This window comes from Schistocerca gregaria, chromosome 3 (assembly GCF_023897955.1).
Source record: "Schistocerca gregaria isolate iqSchGreg1 chromosome 3, iqSchGreg1.2, whole genome shotgun sequence".
In the NCBI taxonomy this organism is placed as follows: domain Eukaryota; kingdom Metazoa; phylum Arthropoda; class Insecta; order Orthoptera; family Acrididae; genus Schistocerca; species Schistocerca gregaria.
In genome coordinates this window covers 127,186,066-127,203,621 of record NC_064922.1, presented here as the reverse complement: position 1 = coordinate 127,203,621, position 17,556 = coordinate 127,186,066, and the positions used below count along the sequence as shown (strand labels likewise).

The window sequence follows — 17,556 nt, the reverse complement described above, 5'->3', positions numbered from 1 at the left end:
TGGACGTGTGGGGTGTCGCATTGTCCTGCTGGAATGGCCCAAGTCCGTCGGAATACAAATGGACGTGAAAGAATGCAGACGATCACACAGGATGCTTACGTACGTGTCACGTCTCAGAGTCGTATCTAGAAGTATCAGTATCCCCCACCATTACAGAGCCTCCACCTGCTATTACAGTTCCCTGCTGACACGTCCGTCCTCTCGATATAATTTGAAACAAAACTCGTTCGATCAGGCGGAATGTTTTCAGTCATGAACAGTCCAACGTTGGTGCTGGCGGGCCCAGGCAATGCATAAAGCTTTGAGTCGTACCGTCTTCAAGGGCACAAGACTGGGCCATCGACTCCGAAAGCCCATGTCGATGATGTTTCTTTGAACGGTTCGCTAGCTGACTTGCTGATGGCCCATCATTGAAAACTGCAGCAGTTTGCGAAAGGGTTGCACTTCTGTCACGTTGATCGATTCTCTTCAGTCGTCCTAGGTCCCGTTCTTGCAGGACCTTTTCCCGCCACAGCGATATTGGTAATTTGATGTTTTACGGGACTCCTGATATTCACGATCCACTCCTGAAATTGTCATACGGAAAAATCCCCACTTCATCGCTACCTAGGAGATGCTGTGTCACATCGTTCTAGCTCCGACTGAAACACCACGTTCAGATTCAGTTAAATATTGATAACCTGCCACTGTAGCAGCAGTAACCGATCTAACAATTGCACCATACACTTGTTGTCCTACATATGCGTTGCCAACCGTAGCGCCATATTCTGCCTGTTTACACGTGTTTGTATTTGAATACGCATGCCTACACGAGTTTCTTTGGCGCTTAAGTGTATATTGCTGTAACCTGCATTCACCACTTCTGTTTATCAAGGTGATACTGTATGTTAATGGTTTCTCATTGTGCACAATGTCAGAAATATTTTGTACCTTCGATTCTTCGAAATATGTACTCGTATCCTGTAATACGACGACTTTTCTATAAGACGAGAAGCATGTTTTTTTGGCGATGACGTCTCACAGACAAGATTGAAAAAAATGGCTGTGAGCACTGTGGGACTTAACATCTATGGTCAGCAGTCCCCTAGAACTTAGAACTACTTAAACCTATATAACCTAAGGACAGCAAACAACACCCAGTCATCACGAGGCAGAGAAAATACCTGACACCGCCGGGAATCGAACCCGGGAACCCGGGCGTGGGAAGCGAGAACGCTACCGCACGACAACGAGCTGCGGGCGACAAGTCAAGTGATCTCGATACGTTATGGAGGAGGATCGACTTGATGGCTTAGGTCCGTTGAGCACTCACCCTGACACTGGTTGTTCTACTGACGATGTAACTAACCAATTTATCAGAAAGAACAGGCGCATAGAATCATCATTTAAGGAAGAGAACCACAATTTTAACTTTTTTTCATCATAAGGGGGCATTGTATTTTAACATTTCAGCAGTCACTTGAAAGTGAGTGCGAAGTCGATCCAGGAGTGGTGCATGCAGAAGGAGAGACAGCTAGTCGGGAGATTCGTAGCAGTAGAAGCCAGAAGGATAAAAACGCATTGGACATCTTTTGTATCGTCAATAATAAAGCGAGATGAAGGAAATAGGGAAGTCAGCAGGTGGGCGTTCGCGGGTTTCTGCATGCGACAGGACACGTACAGTCCACAGCAGTAGAATTTGTTATGATGGTCAGCTCGCAAGTAAGGCGCGGAAGGGCCGGAGTCCAGGAGTTGGTGAGGACGGAAACGCGGGATTCCCGCCTGTGCCGTCGACGCTCGTCTCCTGAGTGTGGAGCGGACTCGAGGGACGGTGAACTGGGGCGACTAGAGAGTGCTTCGGGTACTCACCGAAGGTGCGCGGCAGGCGCTGCCTGGGCCGGCTGAGGAAGTAGCCCGGGTGCTGCGTGGGCTCCGGCGCCAGCGCGGCGACCAGCGCCAGCGTCATGCCGCGGCCGGCAGCGGCCTGGGGCGACGGCGACTGTGGCCTCCGCTGCGGCGCTCCGCCGGCCGGCTGGCCCAGCCGTGAGCGGCCTGCAACACATGGCGCGGGTGACGGTGCACTGCACGCTGCCACAACTTAACACTTCATCCTACCTAACCATTCCCCACGTGTGAATGACGCTGCAGTTAAAGCGCCCAATCCTGCTCCAGTACGTCCGAGTACCTAGCTCGATGGGAAACCGGAGGAGTGGGGGAGTACAAGTCGTTGCTTGAAGCAAGTACGTGAGTCGACGACTCATCAGGAAATTACAGCATTCTGTCTATCTTTCCACTGTTTCACTCTTCTTCTCTACTCAGTCTTCCATACCTCTCTCTCTCTCTCTCTCCCTCCCTCCTTCCCTACGTTTTCCTGCCTTTCTCCTCCATTGTATCCTGCAGTTCTCCCCGTCTCTTTTCTTTCGCTCTCTCTCTCTCTCCCTCCCTCTCTCTCTCTCTCTCTCTCTCTCTCTCTCTCTCTCTCTCTCTCACACACACACACACACACACACACACACACACACACACACACACTTTTCTTCTACTTCCGCATTTTCTCTAATTTCTCCATTCCTCTAAACCTCCGTTTTCACCTCTCTCTCCTCTGTCTTCCTTACTCTCATCTACCTTTCTCTTCTACTCCACCATTTCCTACACTGATCTCGACTCTCTAAACCTCCGTTTTCCCTCTCTTACTTCCCTCTCACTTTCCTCCAGGGTTCATGGTTATCTCTTTCTACTTGCCTGCTGTCTTCATTTCTTCTGTGCCTCCACTGTTTTCCCCTCTTTCTTCTCCCTCACTTTCTCTCATCTTGCTCTGTTTCTTTTCCTCTATTTTCTCTACTTGCCCCACCCCTCTAAATCTTCGTTTTTTCCCCTCTCTACTCTCTTTCACGCACCTCTCTTTCTACTCACTTCATTTTCTCTAATCCTCCCATCCCACCAAACCTCAATTTTCTCCCCTCCTTCTCACTTTCTCTCATACAACTCTCCTACTTCTTCTTTTTCTCTAATTCTCCCATCCTTTTACATCCGCTTTTTCGCACTTTCTTCTCTTTCACTTCCAGTGATGCTTCTATTTCCCTATTTCTCTAATCTTCCAGTCCCTCTACATCTTTCTTTTCTCCCCCTCCCTTCTCTCTGTTTTTACTTCAGTAATGTCTCACCAGGTCCACTTTGTTCAGTGAACATTACCTTCAACTAGCTAACAGTACCACAGCCACCAAAATTGCTATATCACATAAATAGAAAAAAACTAAAAACTGCGAGAGAACTAAACATAATTCCATGTCTGCACACTGCCCATGAGGAAGACTCGAGAAAGACCAGACCACCATCACCACGGTGAACAAGGAACCTTTTCCCGGATACCAGAAACTGATCGACGCATTGTAACAATCCGAGTGCATGGCTCGCAGAATGTTAGACAGTCCTGAGTATGTTTGAAAGCACAGCTAGCAGGGCCTCAGCATGGTGCCCAGATGGCAAGCAGCACGGTTTTCCTAGGCGCTGAGCATAGGGAGGACACTACCGTTCACGGGGTGGAAGTCAAATCCCAGGTGGCGGGAGAAGCAGGGCGGCTCTCGCCGGCTAGCGAGGAAAACTGAGGATTCAGTGCGAAGAAATGTGGAGACAAAATCGCAATATTTCTTCAAAAATTGCACAATGTGCCTTACAGACCTCCTAGGAGAAAACTAGATACACTTCCGAAATAACAACTATGAGACAAGCTCACAGCTTTAACCATGCATCCAAACACCATACTTTAAATGTTACTGTCTTTAAATTATAATAATTTATGACAATGAATAACAAACGAATCAAACAATACGTATGCGCTTGTGGTAGGAGGACGTGCTCAAAAGTAATGCCTCCGAATTTACCTGAAAACTCTTAAGGCTTTTCAAATAAAACGAACGTTATTAACACACTATATCTTTATGCTTAATGTCTACATATTAGCAGCCCTCTGCCGCTAGAGCTCACCGAATGGCGGTGTGTAACATAACTATGCCACTGCGTGGGAAACAGCTCAGAAAACTGAATCATACATGGTGCACCCACCCCTTCATGGCAATGCCAGAGAACATACGAGCTCTGTAATGCCTGTAACAATGCAGTGGCTTGGCTTCACCGTCATCGATAATCATCTATACAGTCTCGACTTGTTCTTAACCAATTTAAATCTGTTAAAAAATTGTTCAAATGGCTCTGAGCACTATGGAACTTAGAACTACTTAAACCTAACTAACCTAAGGGCATCACACACATCCATGCCCAAGGCAGGATTCGAACCTGCGACCGTAACATCATACCCTACGCATCATACGGCGACTTGCTGAGTATGTACTCGTATGCAGATGTAGACATAATGTATACAGTTTTAATGTGGGATCTGATAGAAACCGTGAAATCTTTTTTCTGAGTCATAGCGCGTTATATATACGTGAAATTATTGTTTTCATTTGAATGGTGGACGTTTTGTAAATGAATGTATTGAATTCAGTAGTGGTCACGTGACTAAGGGCAGAGCGGCGCTCGCAGTGTTTCTCGTTGGCGAGCTTTCACGGTGACAGGTTCATTGGTGTACCTATCTGGGCGGACAGAGCGCGGAGTGGTTCAAGATGCCGTTCGTTGGACATTTGTAAATTTCTGGTGGTCGCCAGTTGGACACTTTGAAAATTCTCGGTACTCCGAACAGTTTCGTGGGAGTGGGTCTTGGATTGGCACCTGGAAGATATTCGTATGGCTCTCAGTTACTGTTTCGTGTGTCCACGCGGACTTCATTGGCTGTTAAGGCCCGTAAGAACTTTAATATTTCGCTGCATTTATGGTTCGTCTAACGTGTTGGATATCTGTCGTAGGGACTGTTAGCGAGATAATGTTTTGACGAACTTCAAGATATTGACACTGTTTATTTTCGTCAGCTACTATGCGGCTATATGAACTTAAATGCTGTGATTGCACTACCTAACTAGATTTTGCACTGCTTGTTCAACTGTTGCTTACCTGATTTATCAATTTTATGGAATAATCATTTGGCTTGACTTTAAATAATTTGGTTTATTATTGTTTGTGAACATTTGTCATCGAGTTGACGTTCGTGGAGTCACAACACCTCCTCAGTTCACCACCAGCGCCTACCATCATGATATAAAGGGTCTGAAGATGGTCTGTTTCTGACGGACACCGGTAACCATTGTAAATAAATATTTTGTTGCGGTCAGTAACGTTTTTAATCCATTTCTGAAGTAACCTGGATTACCCCACGTTAATATAATATGAATTTTATTTTCATTTATTTATTAACTTTTCTTTTCATTTCGTTAACTCATTGTCCTGCGATTAAATGGTTTGATGAACACTTGTTTTTAAAATTTTCTTTTAAAACCGACGATAAACTAATGTTCCCTTCAGACTTCAGGCGAGCCACGCCAAAGTTTTAGTCCGTGCGTTGCCACACCACTCTGTCAGATATCAACGAGCATAATTCGTCCTGACATATGACAGAACCGTCGCAGCCGGGAAACGACTAGCGCCAAACCCACCCAAAGCAGAGGAGTCCATGTCTTTCACAATGGTACCATTTTAAAACATTTAAGAGTCATGGATCTTCTTTGAGGAATCTCTGCCAATCGTCTAGGCAATCTGAAATTTATTTCTAATTTTTATCTTTAATGTTTTCTTGTAATCTTCAAGTATTGTTCATGTTTACCTACTTGCCAGGCAGTACCGTCGCATCAGCAAGTTTTGTATGTTCTTGCTGGATTTGGTCTACAGACAACATATCCATTATGCGCCTGTTGTGAGTAGCCAATAGGAACCTAGGAGAGAAATCACGTGTCTCTAGAATGAAATTGTCACTCTACAGCGGAGAGTGCGCTGATATGAAACTTCCTGGCAGATTAAAACTGTCTGCCGGACCGAGACTCGAAATGGGGACCTTTGCCTTTCGCGGGCAAGTACTCTACCGACTGAGCTACCCAAGTACGACTCACGCCTTGTCCTCACAGCTTTAATTCCGCCAGTACCTCGTCTCCTACCTTCCAAACTTCACAGAAGCTCTCCTGCGAACCCTGCAAAACTAGCAGTCCTGGAAGAAAGGATAATCCGGCACACAGTTTTAATCTGCCAGGAAGTTTCGAATCACGTGTTAACTCCTGGTCGCCGCAGAAGAGTGTTTGATCAAGCCAAGAGCTCGCCCCCCCCCCCCGTCCCCCCCCCCTCTCTCTCTCTCTCTCTCTCTCTGGTCCCTGCTTCCTCTTCTATACCTCTTTTTGGATTTTATTTTGACATAGAAATGAACTTCATCTCTTCGCCCGCCTCACACACCAGCCAGGGCGTCCACATCTACATTCTGTACGTTGAATAGATCTTATTTCCAGTTTAGAGGATCTCTAACCACATAGTGTCTTATACATGAGTGAAAGGAAACAGTGATTAACGTGTGTATGTGATTCGTTCCACTAAAGTGACTGTTATCTTCATGTGTGGAACTAATACAAAAAAACTGATTTTTAGAGTAACATTCATTATAAAGATTGTTTCAGCAACTTAGGCCTGTTAACAGAAGATAAGCAACAATACAGACCCATGTAGTCATTGTTGTTAATTAGTGTTGAAAATGAACTGCAGCAAGTCCTCTTACTCCTAAGTTAGTTTGATGTCCCTCAGGCATAAACTCACGGTCAAAAATGAACCTAAAGCAGATAAAGTAATTGCTGTAAGACGTGCAAGGGAGTTAACAACACCCACTCGCACAAACCAAAGAGTTACTACAATCTGCAAGCAATAACAGGGCTAGTAAAAAAACAAATTTCACAGAATAAACGAGCAGAAAATGTAGTTCGTAAGCTGACTGTGCAATAAACATGAAAAAATGTGTAATAAATCTATTTAAAATAAGAAAAGACGACCAATAGTCGAATGAGCTATGATAAATTTGAATAAGTTAACATCTGTTTTAATTCCTTCGTTAAATAAAACTCGCAGATTGTTTAGTTCGAAGCCAAAATCACTCTCATAACGAAATTAGCTGCTTTTAAACTGTTCGATATTCAGATGCGTAAATTATTATGGCAGAAAATGCAGAATGAGCAGAAAAACGAGTATCAAACATGAAAATCTCAGTTTACAGTTCAAACAGGTAGCAGATGAGTGTGCAAAAATTAGAAACAGAAAACAAATTGTACAAAAATAGAAGACTTTTATTTCAGTAACATTATAGACTGAATCTCACAAATGTTTTTAATTTCATGACAAGTTTAATTATTTTCAAACAGCGAAAGACAGTGTTATGGGGACCAACAAAAGCTATATGGACGTCAAGTTAAAAATATGAATTTCTAGAAGAAATGTGCGTAGTGGATTAGCATGAATGGAAGTTAAGCAGTATAGTGATACAGTACGTTGTTTTGTGTATGTTGAACTACAGCCCACGGACAGTCGAACGCACAGTACACTCGAAGGTTGACTGTAAAATGAATGATTTGTGAACTTGCTTGAAGCATGCACCGCGTTACGGAGGCAGGCGGTTGGGCCCAGTTCAGTGGTCCACTGCATGATTTTTGAAGAAATGCTGTTATTTCGCAGGAAAAATTGCTCTACGTTTAATGTATAAGAAAGCATGCTTACGAGGTTGAGCGTAGGATGTTGTCCACTATTGCTGCCGACAATTTTAGTGATTTATCTTTTACTTTAGCTCCAGTATGACAAATCTCCAGTCATTCTCCAGACGGTATAAGTGTAAGCGTAGTATGGATTGTGAATTTATATGACTTGTGTTGCACTATTTTAGTCTAAGATACGCTGATGATCCATTCGTTATGACCACTGTCTGCTACTGAAAGCGGGTATGTGACGCTGTAAAGAAAATGTGAGTGGGCGGAGAAGAAGCGAATGGGGTGTCACTCTAGCCACGTCAGGGTTCGCGAAATGGGGAACTGCACTGACAATGACAACGGGCACATCTTTATGGCCAGCACTTGCAAATGAGCGTTACGAAAATGGGGAAGTCAGTCGGACATTGGCGTGCAGCTGCCGTGAGCTTCTGTGGGAAGCATTCGAAGGACGGAGAACCACGAGGAGGCGACAGTGTGCTGGTCGTTCACAACTCGTCACGTAGCAAGGAGGTCAGAGGCTCACATTGTCTGTAAAGCTGGGTACGCGGCGACCTGTGGCAGATCTACGGAGGGAGTACAGTGCTGGTGGAGGTACAAGGGTTTCGTAACACGCCGCTCAGTGCACACTGTTGAACAATGCAGCAGACGAGCCGAACGTGTTCCCATGCTGTCTCAATGATATAGTCAGATACGATTGGAGTGGGCACAGGATCATCGAATTCGGCCTATTGGTCAATGGAAACGCGACATGCGGTCGGATGGGTCACGTATCTTGTTACACCAGGTCGGTGGTCGTATTCTGATACTCCACCGTCAAGGCGAACCGCTGCTCGAAGCATGCACCCCGTTACGGAGGCAGGCGGTTGGGGCCAGTATTAAGCCACGGGTAGCATTCACCTTGGCTTACATGGGTCATGTCGTAATAATCGAAGGAAACCTGGAAATGTTATTGTGGACCACCTACATTTCTTCACGTCTTCTACGGTGAAGGATAACTGAGTTCGCGAAGCTAGAATCGTGCTGCAGTGGTGTGAGGAGGAGGATGACGATGGCACACCGACGTCGACAAAGTAGCCACCAGATTCGTCTGATCTGAACCAGGCGGGACACACTTGTAGGCTGTTGGGCTACAGCAGCACGACCACACACCACCAGCGCGTGATTTACGGGAAATGTGTGATCCGTGCCCAGACATCTGATGCCACGTATTTTCGATAGCGACCACGGTTTAGCCTAGCCCATCCCATGTAAAATTGCTGCAGCACTGCCTTCACAAATCTGGACCAACACACCGTTAAGCAGGTGTTGACAATCAAGAGCGAATGGAAAGGAGACAATGATTCATCAGCGCAAGTCCCTCATTAACGTAACATTTTTCAGTGTGTTTAAGACTATGAGGGGCAGTCACATGAAAACCGAGCATCCGCCACAACGGGACCATGGAATGTTTCCACTCAAAAGTAAACACCACAAGAGTTAAGATATTCATCCCACTGGGAGACAAGACATCAGTTCCTGTTTCGTAGAATGCAGTCGGCCGCTGACGGATCCGAAAGGATGCCACCCTCTTGCACTTCGTCGTCCGACTGAAACCGATGTCCAGGCATCTCTTTCTTCAGGTCACCAAAGGTCTGAAAACCTCACGTTGAAAGATCCCGGCTGTGCGGAGGATCTCGCAGTCTTTCCCAACCAAATCGCTGAATCGTAACCTTCGTCCGATTGGCAATGTGAGGACGGGCGTTATTGTGGAACAAGATGCTTCCTTCCGACAGCATTCCTGGGCTCTTAGACTTTATGACGCATCGTAGTTTCTACAAAGTTCCTTCAGAGCGCTGCACATTGATTGTGGTTCCACGTATGAGGAACTCGACGAGCAGAGGGTCCTGCAGCCGACGAAGGAGGTCATCGTAACCTTACCGGAACTTATGTGAACAGCTCTGGATTTCTTTGGTAGGGGAGATGTGGGATGTTTCCATCACATCGGGGTAACTCCTCGAGGAGTCTGCCCTGGACGTCGCCCAGTGTTGTGCGTCCTTCCCGCAATATCCTGTGCCACTCGCGCACACGCGTCAGGGACATGCGCTGATCGTCGTATACAGAAGAAAAGTGACCGTGAATTCCGCCCACTCCAGCATCGGCAGCCACCAGAAAACGAACTACACCTCTCTGTTCTTCTCTCCTTCCCCCATGTCAACGGAATGACGTCATGAGACCAACATTAAACTACGTACAGACTTCATAGGGTTGGGTGGTCATCCCACGATACATATGTCGGACGTCGTAGGCTGAGCAGACAGGACAGTTGGCGAAGTGCCCTCACATGAGACTTTAATGCTTGCAGAGTACAAGTGCGGCTGAACACACAGTGCACTGAACGCTCCTACAGATGGGTTTCTGTAGTCGACGACCTGTGCATGTACCAGTGCCAACACCACGACTTCGGCATCTGCGACTGAACTGGGCACGTGACCATCGGCACTGGACGCTGGTGCAGTGGCAGAGCGTTGCATGATCTGACGAATCACGATACCCTCTCCACCATGGCAATGTGAGTGCACGAATCCTTCGTCTTCCAGGGTAACAGCTCCTTGACACCTGTACTGCGGAACGGAGACAAGCTGGCGGCTTGGGTCCAGTGGAGCTCATGCAAGGCACCGTGACAGCCAAGGAGTATCTCACACTGGTTGGAGACCACGTACACCCATTACAGATGATCAAGTTTCCCGACGGCAGTAGGAGATGACTCCACAGTTATCCGCAACCTTCACTGTTTGTCATTGGACAAGCTGCGACGTGCTATCAAGACCCACAGTCCACAGCTTCAGAGGCAGCTCACCAGACTACTCCATGACAATGCCAAACCCCGTACAGCCATTATGACGCAGGAGAAAGTCAGGACAATGGGTTGGAAAATTGTTCCTCATCCTCCCTACACTCCGGACTTGGCTCTGTCTGGTTTTTACCTCTTCGGTCGTCTGAAGGCCCACCTACGAGGTAAAACATTTGATTGTGAGAAAGACCTTATTCCTTGTGTCCATCGGTGGTGTAAAAGTCAATCCCCAGAATTTTACCAAAGTGCATTTACGTGATGGAAAGAACGTTGGGCCACATGCGTCACAGCTGATTGGGGCTACAATGAGTAGGCTCACTGTATAGCTAAACGTTCCAAGTACCTTCACAAAAAATTCATTCTCCTCCTGCAAAAAATTAAAAAGAGATGTCTGTGAAACACTTTTGGAACGCCCTTTGTATAATGTTAGGCAGAGAATTATGCCTCCGACCACGGTCTTAAAACCATAAAATAAATATCAACAGTTATTAAATTTCTGTTATAAGGTTCTCAAGAGGCGAAAATAAAATGTTCCAAAACACAACATTGTCCGCTACACAGTTTACGATGTGGAACGCAACCGCCTTACTGATTACAATATACGGAAGCTTCACTACTATTACAGTAGCCAATCTAGGTTTCTAGTTCTCTTGTAATTCTCGGCCGCCTTCAACCATACATTATTGGTAAGGATACAGTTTGCGAATACTGCCACAGATTACTCTTGTGTATTATTCATCGCTCTACATGCATCACCATTAGGCATTCTTCTCAAGATTCATTTGAATTTGCAATGGTACTCCTAAGTAAAGAGTTTTGCGTCGTGTTTCGTCTTCGATAAGTACAGCGATTGTAAGAGTTCAGTTTAACCACGACAGTCCCAAACCTTGGTGAAAGCACTTGTTGGGGCGCAATCTGTTGTGAGACTGCGCCTTGTACATATGTAACCCAGCGCACTCCTTAGACGCGCCGGCAGCAAACTGAGCTACGATAAGGCGCACAGCAAAGCATTTCTCCAGTAGCGAGAGAGTCAGTAAACAGCAAAACCAGCAACAATGGTGAATTGAAGTACAGTAAATGCACGACCTGTGAGTCATCCGCCCTCGAGCTAGATTAAATTGTCCTATATCACACGTATTGGGTATGGCAACATATTTTATGAAAGTGGTGCCGCAGAGTTCGTAAATGTTTGAACAAACACCGTGATTCAACGCCAGGGGCTCCTGTTAAAAATTTCTTTATTATGCAATGAGTTTCTAACCACAGGCCACCACTGGGTATCCTAAAATATTCAGAACCACATATAAGGTGGTATAAAATCAAAGGCGTCAAATAATATAAAATCCATGTTTCGTCACTCTTGTCGAATAGTAATATAAATTGCATCGTCAATATTTTAAAAGTGTACAAGACACTACTCTCCTTCATTTTACGTTAACTCTCCGTACTGCCTACTGTACAGCGGATTATACTGTTTACACGTCGAACCATAGATGATAAAGAAGTCTGATGTAATGATGAGGATGTTTGGTTTGTGGGGCGAGCAACTGCACGGTCATCATCACCCATACTAAGCCATAATTTTTACACACCCCATTTTCTTTTCACACTCCAATCTAGTCACTCTCACAAATGATGATGACGATGATGAAATGTTGAGGAGAACAAAACACCCAGTCCCCGTGTAGAGAAAATCCCCAACCCGGCCGGGAATCGAATCTGGGACCCCGTGATCCAGAGGCAGAAATGCTAGCCCCTAGACCTCGTGCTGCTGACTGATGTAGTATGACAGATAATCACGAGTATTTTTAATTTTGAAATCTTTAGTCTGTGGTGAGGTCTCTTTCTTTATGCCCAAGAAACGAAATGGTTCTAAGCACTATGGGATTTAAAACAAACGAAAGCGATAGTCATGTACTACCTGAAGAACATACTACTTGCACATGGCGTTTCTTGTAAATAATAATTTTTTACAATCTTCCTCGAGTTGGATTATTTAAAGCTTTTTGTTCATTAACTTGGTTTAGACCAGTGACGAAATCTACGTGTTCATTCCTTCGCGTGTGATCTGCCAAAAGAGTAAGAATAGGCTAGTTCTACTAGAAACAAAGTATTCAATTGGTTAATGCTAATTCGTGCTAGTTCATCAATTTCTATCTTTACCGCTTTTATAAACAAGAAATGAAACATTTAGAAAAAATTTTAAAGCATTTTAACCATTAAAAAATTGGTATAGCTAAATAATTAAACATAACGTAACAAATGATACGGTACTTGAAACGCAAATTATCGATTTTTTTAACGTGGTGCCGGCGAGTTAGTTTGTATAACCGCCGACGACAGTAGTTTCTGAAAATGGGGACAAACCGGGCAGAGAAATCATTTTGTGTGCTAGAATTTGCCCACTGCCAATCCGCAGTGAGTGTGCGAACAACAGCATAGTGAAGTGGTTCGAGAAATTCGAGGACAATGGTTGTTTGTGCGACGCGAAACGCTCGGGCGGTTCCGGAATTTCAGAATAGACATTGACACGTGTGAGGGGCGTGATATTGTGAAGTCGCGCGTAGTCTACCTATCGAGTTAGCGCAGAACTCATCATCAGCCGACAGTGTGGAAAATCATTACTAACCGTTTAATAGTGCAGCCGTACAAACTGCAGCTGCTGCAAACAATAAGCCATGATGACTAGTTGCGCCGTCTGCTGTTCTGCATTGGTATGCAGAAACATCTTGAAAATGACGAGTTCGCAAGGACATTCATCTTCAGTGACGAACTCCCTTTTCACCTTTCGTGAAATGTTAATTGACACACACACATGTGGTGTCAGTGAATCAAAATGCAACTGTTGAACACTTCAGGGATACTGAGAAAGTTGACGTGTTCTGTACTGTGTCGTACAAGAAAATCTACGGATCCATCTTCTTCGCTGAGAGAATTATCAATGGTATCACCTATCTCAACGTGCTGCAGTTGCGTTTCGTATCATTACTTGAAAATGACAGCTGAGATTACATCTTCCAACATTTCGCCCCTAGCATTTCCACAATGAGACGTTGCCACATCACTGGACAGATGTATTGCGCTTTATTATCTGGCGCCACTCGAATGCACACTGCGGCAGCCGGACTTGACACCTTCAGATTTTTTCTCCTGAGGTTACATCGACAACAGTATTTACATTCCAGGTCTACCGCAGAAGCTCGAAGACTTGCAACTGCGCATCTCATCAGCTCATCCTGACGTGCTCGACCTCGTATGGGCAGAATTGGACTACCGTTTAGATGCGTGTGCCGTGTGACGAAGCGTCGACGTACAGAACGTTTATAAAAGTAAAAGAGGTGTTGTAAGAGGCCGCAAGACAAAATGTCCGAATATAGCGTCAGAACTAACGAACTATCAAACATAAATTTTGTTAACGGCCAAAGCAAACTTCATAATGGATGTTCTTGATACATTTAGCATGCTAAACTGCTGAGAAATGGAGGAGACGTGTTGTCACAACATCGACATTTACTTGCAAGGGAAAATGTACAGTTTGTTTAAAAAATAGTGTAACATATTCTTACAGAAGGTACTAAAGGTCCAAAGTAGAAAATTCATGTAGTTACGTAACCAGAAACTGAAAAACGAAGTTCCCATTTCAAATTTAGAAAAGGAAGAAGCTACAAACATCTGAAATATCTAGATGCTAAACTGTACCACAATTATAGAATAATAACCCATGAGGTGTGTAAAAACAAATATTAATCACAACATAAACGTAATGAACATGACATTCATAACGTAAAATCGGTTAAGAAATAAAGTTCTTAAAAATAGGTACAAATTACCACCAATCATTCGTTTACACCCTAGACCCATTAATAGACCATTACCATCAGCTAACGACTATATATGAAAGATAATACCATATGTCATTGTCATATCAGATTGCTTGTTTTAAAAGCCAGATCTAACAATCATATTAACATCACGAAAATGTATGCACCCACAATGTAGCCAAACGAGTGACCAAATTTGGCTTCATGGATTGCTAGTGGCAAACGTATGTAACAGTAACGATGTTCAGACAATTTTTCTTTTAAAAACGTAATGTAGCTCTAAGACATTGAATAACTCGTCATTCAATAATCCGTCATTGGGACATTACGACACTAGTAAAAAATAACACCTAATAACGAGTGATAACTGTCAAACAAGTAATGTATTTGTAGTTGTATTGACCTAAAAACCATTATAAGTAACGGAGACCTCAGCCTACAGTTTAATTACCAAACACATATCACATAATGTCCAAAAATTTTCGTTTGGTAATGAAAAATGTCAAAACAACGTCCATGAAGAATACAGAAGTGCCAAAGAAACACACTGTCTATGGCAAATATGTTGTCATATGAGTTGTATGAGTATATGTAAGTCATGAAAATAATGACTGTAATAATTTGACGGTATAGTATCTGTTGGAGAGAAATCTGACATTATTCATGAAGTCACAAAGAAAGAACGTCATGAATAATAGGGGCATGGTTCACACAAAAAACAACCTACTGATTGGAATTTTAAGCCTGAATAGTGGAGAAGACAATTTTTGTCAAATACATAACAAAATTAATGTAAAACGACATTAGAAAAGTTAGATAAATTTTGTAAAAGTCTGATATAATAGGAAGCACTGCAAACTTGCACTTTTAACGACACATTAACTTTCAGGATTATGTCCTATAACATAAATCTTAATACTTTTGAATACAAGTCAGCAAACTTACAATACAACTCAACTTTTTCTGATACATATAACAGCAAAAGCAAGAAGTTGTTACTGCTATTGTTGTACAGCAGAGGCCTTTATGATAAGACAATCACATGCGATGTGATCCTTCATATAAAATCGCTATGTTGCTAAATTCAAGAGATGGGACCTGGATAGAGTGAAAGAACCAAAGGTTATAGAGTGTTTCAGGGAGAGCATAAGGGAACAATTGAAAGGAATGGGGGAAAGAAAAACAGTAGAAGAAGAATGGGTAGCTTTGAGCGATGAAGTAGTGAAGGCAGCAGACGATCAAGTAGGTAAAAAGACGAGGGCTAATAGAAATCCTTGGGTAACAGAAGAAATATTGAATTTAATTGATGGAAGGAGAAAATATAAAAATACAGTAAACGAAGCAGGCAAAAAGGAATACAAACGTCTCAAAAATGAGATCGACAGGAAGTGCAAAATGGCTAAGCAGGGATGGCTAGAGGATAAATGTAAGGATGTAGAGGCTTATCTCACTAGGGCTAAGATAGATACTGCCTACAGGAAAATTAAAGAGACCTTTGGAGAAAGGAGAACCACTTGCATGAATATCAAGAGCTTGGATGGAAACCCAGTTCTAAGCAAAGAAGGAAGGCAGAAAGGTGGAAGGAGTATATAGAGGGTTTATTCATGGGCGATATACTTGAGGACAATATTATGGAAATGGAAGAGGATGTAGATAAGGCGAAATGGGAAATAAGATACTGCGTGAAGAAACTGACCGGGCACTGAAAGACCTGAGTCGAAACAAGGCCCCGGGAGTAGACAACATTCCATTAGAACTACTGACGGCCTTGGGAGAGCCAGTCATGACAAAACTCTACTATCTGGTGAGTAAGATGTATGAGAATGGCGAAATACCCTCAGACTTCAGGAAGAATATAATAATTCCAATCCCAAAGAAAGCAGGTGTTGACAGATGTGGAAATTACCGAACTATCAGTTTAATAAGTCACAGCTGCAAAATACTAACGCGAATTCTTTACAAACGAATGGAAAAACTGGTAGAAGCAGACCTCGGGGAAGATCAGTTTGGATTCCGTAGAAATGTTGGAACATGTGAGGCAATATTAACCTTACGACTTATCTTAGAAGAAAGATTAAGAAAAGGCAAACCTACGTTTCTAGCATTTGTAGACTTAGAGAAAGCTTTTGACAATGTTAACTGGAATACTCTCTTTCAAATTCTGAAGGTGGCAGGAAGTAAAATACAGGGAGCGTAAAGCTATTTACAATTTGTACAGAAACCAGATGGCAGTTATAAGAGTCGAGGGGCATGAAAGGGAAGCAGTGGTTGGGAAGGGAGTGAGACAAGGTTGTAGCCTCTCCCCGATGTTATTCAATCTGTATATTGAACAAGCAGTAAAGGAAACAAAAGAAAAATTCGGTGTAGATATTAAAATCCATGGAGATGAACTAAAAACTTTGAGGTTCGCCGATGACACTGTAATTCTGTCAGAGACGGCAGAGGACTTGGAAGAGCAATTGAACGGAATGGACAGTTTCTTCAAAGGAGGATATAAGATGAACATCAACAAAAGCAAAACGAGGATAATGGAATGCAGTCAAATTAAATTAGGTGATGCTGAGGGAATTAGATTAGGAAATGAGACACTTAAAGTAGTAAAGGAGTTTTGCTATTTAGGGAGTAAAATAACTAATGATGGTCGAAGTAGAGAGGATATAAAATGTAGACTGGCAATGGCAAGGAAATCGTTTCTGAAGAAGAGAAATTTGTTAACATCGAGTATAGATTTAAGTGTCAGTAAGTCATTTCTGAAAGTATTTGTATGGAGTGTAGCCTTGTATGGAAGTGAAACATGGACGATAACTAGTTTGGACAAGAAGAGAATAGAAGCTTTCGAAATGTGGTGCTACAGAAGAGTGCTGAAGATTAGATGGGTAGATCACATAACTAATGAGAAGGTATTGAATAGAACTGGGGAGAAGAGGAGTTTGTGGCACAACTTGACAAAAATAAGGGACCGGTTGGTAGGACATGTTTTGAGGCATCAAGGGATCACAAATTTAGCATTGGAGGGCAGTGTGGAGGGTAAAAATAGTAGAGGGAGACCAAGAGATGAATACACTAAGCAGACTCAGAAGGATGTAGGTTGCAGTAGGTACTGGGAGATGAAGAAGCTTGCACGAGATAGAGTAGCATGGAGAGCTGCATCAAACCAGTCTCAGGACTGAAGACCACAACAACAACAATAACAACGTGTTACAGTAATGGTTGATTAGTGTAAATGAATTGTAGCTGACAGTTTCTACCGATTTTCGAGAACTCTGTTCCTAACCCATTTTATGTTATGAACACCATGTACATTATG

At 43.4% G+C, this 17,556-nt stretch overlaps 1 protein-coding gene across 1 annotated transcript in view; it reads right to left on the bottom strand.

The window, feature by feature from the left end:
* The window catches only part of LOC126355904 (uncharacterized), a 578,345-nt gene that overhangs the window by 13,001 nt on the left and 547,788 nt on the right, over positions 1-17,556 (bottom strand). Inside the window, exon 3 of the mRNA XM_050006416.1 lies at positions 1,849-2,031. Within this exon, the coding sequence (XP_049862373.1) occupies positions 1,849-2,031 (183 nt within the window). The remainder of the gene's footprint in view (positions 1-1,848; positions 2,032-17,556) is intronic.